This window comes from Rutidosis leptorrhynchoides, chromosome 10, assembly GCF_046630445.1.
Source record: "Rutidosis leptorrhynchoides isolate AG116_Rl617_1_P2 chromosome 10, CSIRO_AGI_Rlap_v1, whole genome shotgun sequence".
NCBI classification, from domain to species: Eukaryota; Viridiplantae; Streptophyta; class Magnoliopsida; order Asterales; family Asteraceae; genus Rutidosis; species Rutidosis leptorrhynchoides.
In genome coordinates this window covers 287,449,626-287,461,346 of record NC_092342.1, presented here as the reverse complement: position 1 = coordinate 287,461,346, position 11,721 = coordinate 287,449,626, and the positions used below count along the sequence as shown (strand labels likewise).

Here is an 11,721-nt window from a genome sequence, read left to right as displayed (position 1 = left end):
TATTTATATTATGATGAGATATAATATAATACATTCATAACAAATTTAAGTATTAACTAGTTTTTCAGGAAATGAATTTTAAAATATCTTCATCGTTTTCAAACACATACATGTCTTTCTCATTCAAACTCACCCAAGCTTCAATTCCATCACCAATTTTGTCATCAATTAAAGTTACCATATGATGCATATGCCCCGCTTCACTCACCCAAAATGGCTTACCCCAACCAAAATCAGCCTCATATATAGGAAACCGACACCAACTTGTAAACATCGCAAACTTATCTTGCTTTAATTCTTCACCAACCTCAGCGTAAGATGCAACTGCGCGTGTGGATATCTCTTCATTACTAGCTTTCGAAATCCATTTGACAAAATCCCTTGTTGTGTCTTCTATCAACGCAACAAGTTTAACATATTTGAATTCCATTTTATTTTGCTGAAAATGAATTAAATAAGGAAACCAAACGTTCCCAAACGAGCTTTCTGATACCGGTGTCGACCCTACCTTTCCCTTTAAACTAATAGCAGGGGCCAATAAGACATTCCTAATGGTCCCACTTTTGACTTGGTCAACAGTCATAAGAGCCTTCCATATTAACGCAGTCACTAACGTTACTCGACTATGTCTATGATTTGTTGAACCAACTTTTTCTCTTAGCGTTGATATCGTATTCTTAGTAAGCACAAACCTTTTTGTCACTATTTTCGCATGACGCTCAATTGTAATCGCTGAGTTCCCAATTTTTTCGGGCGGGAAAAGATAATCCAAGTTATCAAAAGGAGGAGGAAACGCACCACTGCTGACCCCTGTGCGGGTCATGCTAGCCCATTCGTTAATGAACCTGGCTAGATTGTACCCATCAGTGACTTTGTGTGAACCACTCACACCAATAACAAATGAACCACACTCAAAGACGTTGACCTGGACCACTAGCAACACGTTTGTGACATCCTCGGGTACACCTATCAGCAATCTGATATGGTCAATTTTAGGAACTTGTTCAAGAAAATCATCCAGTTTTATATTCACGCGAGTCTCCAAATACTTGACACCTTGATCTCCACAATCAACTTCGAGCCAATTTTCGGCGATTCTTCCGGCTAATGGGTAAAACAAAGTTAGCACCTTTGATAAAGAGTTGACTAGTTTACCACGTGTATCTGAGATGTTAATCTCATCACTAGACTTGTAGTACAAGACTAGATCTATGTATGAAGATGGAGCAAGTTGATCGAAGATCGATAACTTATACTTGTTTAAATTTTCAGGGGTTGACTTTGATGGTTTTATGAACTGGGTTGATTGAATCTTCACCTCCATATTGTAGGCCAGGTAGTTATGAATGATGACCTCTTTGTTTCCAAATAATTATTATTACTAATACTAATTACTAATGATTAGTATGTTGTCATTGTCATTCTCTTTAATAATAACTCAAGTATGACGTGGAAGACTGGTAACACTTGGGAATCTTAATTTTCTAAAAGTCCCATACATTACTAAAAGCAAAAAACTGTAGATTCCTACAATTATGTTTAACTAGTTATAGATTATCAACACGAGTAATGAAAAATCGCGAAATGTACCTAGAACAAATCAAGAGAATGTGGAATGAAATGTAGAAGCAGAATTGGAATGAAAGATTCAGAATGTAAAGGTGAAGAAAAGAATTAAATAGCTAACAAAAACAAAGAAAATGGCAAAATAAACATCTACCCGTTAACTCCTAAAAGTTGGCTAATGACCAACCGAAAATATGGGATCATGTATACCAATGCACCGCAACACTTTCACCCATGATCTAACAACTTAGGCTTAACCAACTAACTGATTTCTGACCCATTCTTTTAACATGTGTACAAAATAACACTAAACACTAAATATTTAATTAAATCAAGCCTTAACTACCACACACACACACACACACACACACACACACACACACACACACACACACACACACACACACACACACACACACACACACACACATATATATATATATATATATATATATATATATATATATATATATATGAACATAAATATTAAAGTAAAATTTAGCATAAACCAATTAACTCAACATGAAATATATCTGGATTAGATGTGGATTGTTAATTATGATGTTTGTCCAACGACTTATAATTAACATTAAAATTGATTTCATCATTCAAAATACTGACCTCTATTTTGGAAACAGAGAAAATGTTAACAATTACAGTGATATTATTATTATTAACGTGGGAATGTGTTACTCCGTAATTCAGTTTCCACCGTTACAACGAGCTAAGTCATTATATCAATAATTTCATGTCACATTCCACTGTTACATTCCGCCGTCAGATTTCATCATCACATTCCACTGTTACATTCCACCGTAAGATCCCACCGTTCCATTGTACTGTCACATTCAACCGTCAGATTTCACCATTACGTTTCACCACTACATTTCGCAGTCACATTTCCACCATTACATTTCACCGTCACATCATTCAACTATTCAACTGTTACATTTCGCCATTCCATCAGATCTAGGGTTTACGGTTATTTTCAATCGATGATTAAGGTTCAAGAATAAGTAGGTCATTACATCATTTCAGCATGACATTCCACTATTACATTACGCCATTACATATCACTGTTAAATTACATTATCACTTCTCACCGTCAATTCAATTGTTAGAATAAGTGGGAAAGAAGTAAGCGGAAGTTTTAAGCGGGAAATTCCAAGCATTAAAAGTCAGGCGGAAAATATTTAATCAACCATCTAGTTAACTCGTCAACGATCACTACAAGCAAAAAAGTATTTAACTTAGTACCCTTGTTCTTAAATTTGTTACAACACCGAAATTCGTAATGGTTCTTTGCAGCCGATGTGGCTCAAGACTAGTAATCAAAACATGTTGGACAGAACAAGTCGATGATTTTATGGTTGCTCTTGTCCTTCTTGTTAAGAATTGATATGCGGAAGTATGTAATTGTTTATTGAGATTGGATTGAATATTTACCAATCTAAGATGATAAATTGGAAAAAGATAAAAGAAAGCAAAACGCTTTAAGACTACATTTTGTATTAGATTGATTACTTATACAAATGAAAAGGAAATCTATTTATACATATAGCTCTACAACATCTAATTCTATTCAAGGGTATGGTTACAAGCCACTTTTGAAACTACTTTAACTTTTATGGTATGTTGATGTTGAGTGGTATCCGTTGAATGCTTATACCTTTAGCCATCTTGTGACATTCTATAAGTGGAAGTCATGAAGATGATTTTCTTTGATCCATAGTCAAATTACCATACAAGGTGAGGTTCATTTTGTTTCTTTATGTTTTATTTTCCAACACTCCCCCTCAAGTTGAATAGTGGAATTTCCACAATTCAACTTGCCCAATACATCGTTGAGGAGTCTTCCGTTGACTAATTTTATGAGGCTAGCTGCAAGCTAGTCTTCAATCTTCTTCAATCTTGTTCAGTCGATTCCAGACTTGAACTTCTTTGATTTTTCTCCCGACATGAACCCAGTTCATCTTGAACCTTCACTATTTCGCCTTGAGTATTCAGATTTCAAACATGAACCCACTTCATTCTTGAACCTTGTTTAGTTCGCTTGGAATTTAAGATTCTGTTTCCTGACATGAACCCAGTTCAACGTGAACCTTATTTGGTTCGCCAAGGGATATTCAGTCTCCAGACATGAACCCAGTTTAACTTGAACCTTGTTTGGTTCGCCTGGAATATTTAAGTTGACTTGAACTTAGGTTCGTCAAACGTCGAAGTGTCTTGCTCTATTTCTTAGATGCCTCGGTAATCAACTCACGGTGTTGCTAGAATCAATCTCTCCCTCACCCGTGTGTTGGATATATATCGGAAATATCATAAAAATAAAGGATTAGTTACGTTGTAATCACAAAATATTCATAATCATATTTAGTTTCCACCAACTAACAATGATATAAGAATTAAACTTCCCATCACTTATGTGTTGGAGGTTTTATAATAATATTTAGTCTCAACAAATGGTCACAATTAATTGAAGTAAACATGTGACATGCTTCTGTTCCTTTTTTGGATTAAATTAATTGTGAGCTTGGATATGGGCTGTCACTCTGTGATATTATTCCGTTGAACATACAACAGTTTTGGGCCTTGTCAAATTTTTATTCCAAAAAACAAAGGACTAGAAGTTTGGGATGGCACGGTTGTGAAACACAATTTTGACAAGTAGCATATTTCTTTTTATTGTCTTGCAATTACATTTGTTCTCTTCAAATTAAAGTTTGTGTAAAAATAAATTTGGAGCCAGCTTTTTGAAAGACTAAGGGATGTTTGGATTTGCGTTTTGAAAACTGATTATGCGTTTTAGATAATCATAATCAAATAATCAGCTTTATCTAAACGTGATTTTGATTAATGGTGTTTGGATTTTATTATGAGGTTTGATAACGTAATAATCGAATAATCAGTTTTTGAGTGTTTGATAAAATTAGATTATTTGATAATTTAACAAATAAAATTACCAAATGACCCTTCTTTATAAATTATAAATAATATGATATATATGTCTAATATGTAAAAATACATTTTTTATGAGTTGTAAAAAGTCTTAATAATTAAAAATTCCAACGTATATAGTAATCACGTATAATTTCAATGTAAATCTAATATGTAATATGAGTATTGTACTACCAGTTGTTTGTGTTAAAAAATAAAACCAAAAACAAAATTAAAGTAAGAATAATGACACGGAGGTGCACAGGTGGAACATCCATGTTGTTTATGTAGTATATGGTGCACTAAGATATTTGAGGAATTCCGTAACTTTGTCCATAGAATAAAAATGCGTTTTCCGTGCAGTAACACTCATGTTGATGTTGCAAATTCACGTTTTGTAACCTCTGAAACGCAATTAATCAAGTTTCAAATGTTACTTGCCAAACACTAAGAATAAATTATTTACATCTTATAATCGTGATAATTAAAAAATCACCATCAAAACGCAACCCCAAACACCCTCTAACTTTGAACATAACTCAATTACTAAAAAAATAAAAGACGTTTTAACCCGTTTAAAGAATCGATAAAAAGTTTTGAATGGTCGGTTGTCAAAAATAAAATTTTATCTAATGATTCTTTTTTCCTTTAAAAAAAAAAAAACATTTTTCTCAATATTTTTTTTTATATTCTTGATTACTTGAAAAAAGGACTTTTCACCTTTTCAAAAAACATTTGACCACCCTTTTTAACTTCTCATAAAGGGTCATTTGCTACACATCTTTTAAAGTGTTCTTCCTTTTTTCAATCTATAAACTAACATTATTTTTCCCTTTTCAAAAAAAAAAGTCCCCTTTTTTAACTCATTTAAACACTAATAAATACTCCCTCCGTACCTATATTATTGTCCACTATTCCATTTTGGGATGTTTCAAATTAATTGTCCAATTCCATAAATAGAAAGGAAAGAAGATATTTCATTGGTGGATCTGGAAAGAGAAGATATTTCATTGGTGGAGAAATAAAGTTAGTGAAATTTTCTAAAACTGTGTGTTTTTTGTTTGATGACAATAAATATGGGACGGAGGGAGTAACATACACTTTAAATTAAAGTTTTTTCCTTTTAAAAAAAACTCGAAAATGTTATTGTCAAACTCTCAGAGTTTAGTTTGTCCATTTACTTTCAAATGGATCTTTTTTTATTATAGTCCTAATTATTATTACGGTATAATTATTTGAAGACAATAATTTGATAGCTTTTCACATTTTTTAAAGGCAATTTGACCACCATTTCTTTTGACTCAACCCAACTATGAAGGAATATTGCTTACTGTCAACCATTTTTTTTTTTTTTCAAAATAGTTTTGTGATCTTGACACTTCAATATTGAAAGTAACATATGGCCTACTTTTTAACTTTATGCAGTAAAGTAATATTTGACTGTAGCCAACTTTTTGACTTCTTTTTTCTTGAAAGGGTATTTGATGCTCTTTTGTCAAGAGTGTGTTTAGACACAAAGCAAGGGTTTTATCTTTTATCCCAACCCTTTACTTCCCCCATCGACGATTTACAGTAAAATATGGTTCAAATAAATGTTAACTTTCTCTCTCTTATCAGTCCTTGAGATAAATGACTAGGGTTTACCCCTGCATCATCTTCGATTGGAGAAGAAGACACTGTTTTATACTTTTCTCACCAATTTGACGGTTTTACACTAATTAAACAGAGAAGTGTTTGAATCAAACAGAACCTGTGATGAATTGTTGCTCTGATTGTTGATTCTCAATGTGCCGTTGCTGCTAACCTTCTGGTAGTCGCCAACCACCGTTGCTGCTCCCTTTGCCGGTAATCGCAGGTGTCTTCGCCATCTCCGCCACCACAGTTTTTGTTGGAAAGTAGTCACAATATATGACTCACATTTAGTAGACAAGTTGTATTTGTCTTTTGTATGGACAAATAAGAATAGTTGTTGCCTACAGTATTAAATTTGGTGTCCGCATGTTTTAAAGTCAAGAAAAGGGGCATGTGGGTTCTACACACATTTCACACGCATGTGTTGAAGATAGAAGGTGGACTATGCATGAAAAAATCTACTATAAATAGATTGTTATGTAGTATGCAGAAGATCATCACAAAATAAGAAAGAAACATACGGAGTAGTTGTTAGGATTTATCAACGGAGTGTGTTTATTTGTGAGGGAGAGTTTTATTCTTGTAAGAAGTGTAAAAGAGTGTACGGAAAACTTAGATTTTATACTAAAATCTAAGGGACTTGGGTTTGGGTTTAACTCATAGTGTACTATTTCTTGTATGGGGTTCTTTTATATTATAAGAATAAAGGAGACTCTTGGGGTGGACGTAGGCAGGGTTTGCCGAACCACGTTAAATCGTCGTGTTATCAGTTACTTTATTTACTTTCTATTATTTCTCGCAAGTTTGTCTCAAACAAATTATATCCTCGCTTCCGCTCGTGTGGGTGCGCTAGGCAAATTGTTATAACATGTGGTATCAGAGCATCCAGGTGTTTCGGATATTTTTTTTTTTTTTTTTTTTGGTGATGACGGGAAATAGCGATATGCATTTTAAGGTGGAGCCTTTTGATGGAACCGGGAATTTCACCTTGTGGCAAGCAAGGGTGAAGGATGTCCTGGTTCAGCAGGGCTTGGCAAAGCCGTTAAAGGGTAAAAAGGACGGCAAGCCAGAAAAGATGACGGATGACGATTGGAATGACATCGAGGAAAGATGTGTCAGTACCATTCGCCTTTCCATCAGTGATAAGATCATTAATAATGTCAGTGGCGAGACAACCGTGACGGGGTTGTGGGTGGCCCTCGAGAAGTTATATCTCGGGAAGAATATGACCACAAAGCTAAACTTGAAGTGTGATCTTTATCGGTTGAAGATGGAGGACGGCGGGAATATAATTGAACACATGAACGTGTTTAATGGTCTGGTGGATCAACTTGCAAAAGTTGAGGTTAATATTGTCATATTAAGGAAGAAGATAAGGCCCTTATTCTTCTTACCTCTCTTCCCAGTTCGTATGATACTTTGGTTACTACTGTTCTTTACGGAAAGGCTACTGTAAAGATGGAGGAGGTATGTGACGATCGCTCCAAATCCATATGGACGAACACGTCATTCATCGATTTCATTGCGAGGTATTTGACCTCTATATGATACGTTTTGTAAACATTGCATTCTTTTGAAAAGACACACCATAAATGAATATTTAAATCAATGGTTTTCGATAGCTGATGATTTCTATATATAGACAATCACCGTAAATAATAGTTTACAATAGTACTTCCGTTGACAATGCAGTCAAAATAAGATACATGGTGATGATTTGGTGAATGCAACGTTTCCTTGAAAAAATATGCCATGTAAGACTCCATGCACATAGCTTGTCTAACATATAAGCAAACAGCGGAAGACTTCTAGGGAACCTGAGAATAAATATGCTAACGAGTGTCAACACAAAGGTTGGTGAGTTCATAGTTTTAATGTTTTGTATAATCTGTACATAAAGGTGGATCACAAGATTTCAGTTGTTTCATCCAGAAACGTTTATCAAAATATTCTACGAAATTGAGCACCCTGATAACTAAACTTTAACGTTATAATAAGTACCCATGTTTTAGCATACATGCAACCAACATGTACAATACACGCAATCCAACGTGTACTAAACTCAAATAGCATACGTCTGTTTTATAGTTCAGGCTAGGGTTTCTATACCTGGAACAGACGGAGATGTCAAGCCCTATGGATCCATATACCACTATTCGCGCCCACCGGTTCTTATAACCAGCAGTTACTAGTTACCAAAGCTAAGAGATTTTCGGTTCAAACTCGGTGTAGAATTTAGTATGTACTTGTATCCATTGCATTTAAAATAAATTGCATGTATTCTCAGCCCAAAAATATATATTGCAAAAGCAATTAAAAAGGGAGCAAATGAAACTCACCTTAGCAGCACATAAAGTCGTTCACCGAAATGTGACCGAAACTCGGAATACCAAATAACCGTAGATCTCAACCTAGAGAACATATGTTGGTCAATAAATGTCTATCAAGCTAGGTCAGGTCATAGTGTATCACAATCCTAATGCTCGAGATCGACATACAAAAGTTATCAAAAGTCATTTCAAAAAGTCAATTTGACTCAATACTATAGTTGAATGATCATGTCAATCGAAATATTTTAACATTTCACATAGTTTCCCAATTCTTGTAAAATTAAACTATAGTTTTTATAAGACTTTAAAATATGATAAAACAATCAGTTTTGACAATTGCTTAACAAGACGAGACGTGCCTTATATAAAAATTCACTTACTCGATTAGTAATATTTAAAAATTCAATTTATCAATCTTATAAACAAGTTATTTAAATATCAATTGCAGATTCAAAAGCAATTTCAATTAATGTTAATCATAATTCAGTTGACCATATCTTTAAATTCGTTCATCGAAATTACGCGATTTCTAAATGAAAAGTTATTGATATTTCGTCAGCTCTCCAAAAACATGCATATCATAAACCTTTTAACAGTAATATATGTATTTAATTCGTGATTCATCATAAACTATTTAATGATGAAATTTAGCATACAAGCATGCATAAACATATATACTCGAGCACTAGACATGGGTACACTATTAATATATAAAAGATAAGATATAAATGCTTACGTATCAATATTGTGATTCAATATTTCAGAAAAGTACGTAGACGCAACGGAGATGATAAACACAAGTTTGACTTACGATAAATACTCCCGAATTATACCCATAACCTCCATAGCTATAACCCATAATTTTCTTAGCTCTATCCTGTTCGAAAAGCATGTTTTGAAATAATTCGCTCATGACTCCGTCGTAGTATTTTATGTATAAATAATAATACGAATACTACTAATAATAATATTAATAATATTATTAATCTTAATAATAATAATAATAATAATAATAATAATAATATTAATAATATTAATAATAATTATTATATAACAGAGGGAGTAAGAAATAGAATATGGGTGTGTGTGTACATCGAGCAAACTGGCCAATTTATAGAATGTTTCTGAATCCTGATTGCCATGCGATCGCATGGGTTTTATGCCTATTTCTGATGCGATCGCATGGCCCCAAAATCCAGCTCACAATTTTTTGTTGTTTTGTTTGTCGACATATTTTTATAATATATATAATTTATATTAATTAATTATATATTATATTATATTCACGTGCATAGTTGACTTTTAATTTTTGGTCCGATGACTCGTACGTTTACGCTCGACTAATGTCTCTGTTCTGGTTTCTCGAATGCATTTTCGTATGCTTAGAAAACTTGTACTTTACGTTTCGTGATCCGTACCTTTTTCAAAATATAATCTTAAATTATCAATAAACTATATTACTCAAAGTATAACTTATACATTTTAGTAATTTGGTCATTTGCTTCTATAAATCAACTCCTCGTTGTTTATTAAAATATATTTAATAATATCGAAACGTTTTACATCTAATTCAATTCTATGCATTATCACATTGTAAAATATATATTTTCGTTTAGAAAAATATAAATTTGTATATAATATTTATTTATCAAACGGAACAATAAATGGGTGTTACTATTGTTTACAAAAATAATTTCGAACCTTAATATATATATATATATATATATATATATATATATATATATATATATATATATATATATATATATATATATATATATATATATATATATATATATATACAATATATAAATACTTTTTCTATACACGTTGCAAGTTATTTATATATCAAATACAGTTAAAAAGGAAAGATTTCTTAAATCAAGGTGGACCTCTCAACAAAGAGTTATCACAATACTTACGGGATTTATAATTGTTGAAATATCTGCTAATCCAATTGTTGGTATCATCTTCTAATTCCGTAGATGAATATATTAAGCATATATTGAGACAAATACGTTTAATCTAAAATATTATGCATTTAATACTTTGTTAACGTTTTCAAGTTATAATATATATATATATATATATATATATATATATATATATATATATATATATATATATATACACACACACACATATATATTCATATCCATTTACATATTCGTTCGTGAATCGTCGAGCATAGTCAAAAGGGTGATTGAATGTATGAACATAGTTCCAAAATTTTCGAGACTCAACATTACAAACTTTGCTTATCGTGTCGGAATCATTTAAAGATTAAAGTTTAAATTTGGTCGAAAATTTTCGGGTTGTCACAAGGTAGTATCGGCACTTTTATCTCAGGATAAAAGACAAAGATCTGATGGCCGTTATGAGCATGAGTTTGTTATGGTTGGTCATGGAAAGGGAGGGTTTGCCAAAAAGAGATCTGGTAATAAAAGTAGGTTCAGATCAAGAGACGGTGTGAAGGGTGTCCAGTGCTTCAAATGTCAAGAGTGGGGTCATTACAAGAAGGATTGTCCACTCTGAAAGAATGATGAAGAATTCTGGGGGTTCATCGGCTGCAGTAGCAGTTAATGAGTCGGTTAATTTAGGAGATGTTCTCACAGTCTCCAAAGGTTCTACTTCTGCTCAAGATGAATGGATTTTAGATTCTGGTTGTACGATGCATGTGTGTTCCAAGAAAGCTTATTTTGATAAGCTAATATTAAAGAAAGTGGGGGTGCTGACTTTAGGTGATGGTTCAACATGTGATGTTGAGGGTGTTGGCATTGTGAAAATAAAATTGTTTCACGGAGCTGCTTACACTTTTGGTGGTGTGGCGTATGCACCAAAGATGTGCAAGAATCTAATTTCCTTAAGTCAGTTGGATTCTCAAGGATACAGCTATTCGGCCGTAGGTGGAGTTATGAAATATCACACGTGGCAGGAAGGTCCTGATGAAGGGAGAGAAGTATTAGGGTTTATATAGTCTGGTGGCAAGTACCAAATGTACTTGTGTCTCGAAGGTTTGGAAAGTGTGCACACGAGAAATTGATCGGGAACATGTGACGACATGTTTGATCAAGTTAGACGATGGTGAGAAGGAAAATCCTACTGAAGATGGAGAGGTGATTCGAGACTCCTCTCCGGAGTCAACTATGTAAGTTGAAGGGGTCAGCTGCACATGTTTATTGGCCGTTTTATTTGAATCAGGTTCAGGACCGAGGTGATTCAAGGTGTGTGCAACGGTGATAACGGAGGCCAATGG

At 33.3% G+C, this 11,721-nt stretch overlaps 1 protein-coding gene across 1 annotated transcript; it reads right to left on the bottom strand.

Moving 5' to 3' along the window:
- LOC139871124 (pelargonidin 3-O-(6-caffeoylglucoside) 5-O-(6-O-malonylglucoside) 4'''-malonyltransferase-like) lies at window positions 1–1,324 on the bottom strand. Its single transcript, XM_071858860.1, has one exon. The coding sequence runs from the start codon at window positions 1,322–1,324 to the stop codon at window positions 65–67; it is 1,260 nt and encodes a 419-aa protein (XP_071714961.1). The 3' UTR covers window positions 1–64.
- Window positions 1,325–11,721: the final 10,397 nt, after the last annotated feature.

Coding starts and splice junctions, on each gene's coding strand:
- LOC139871124 (XM_071858860.1), bottom strand. CDS start 1,324: ATGGAGGTGAAGATTCAATCAACCCAGTTCATAAAACCATCAAAGTCA.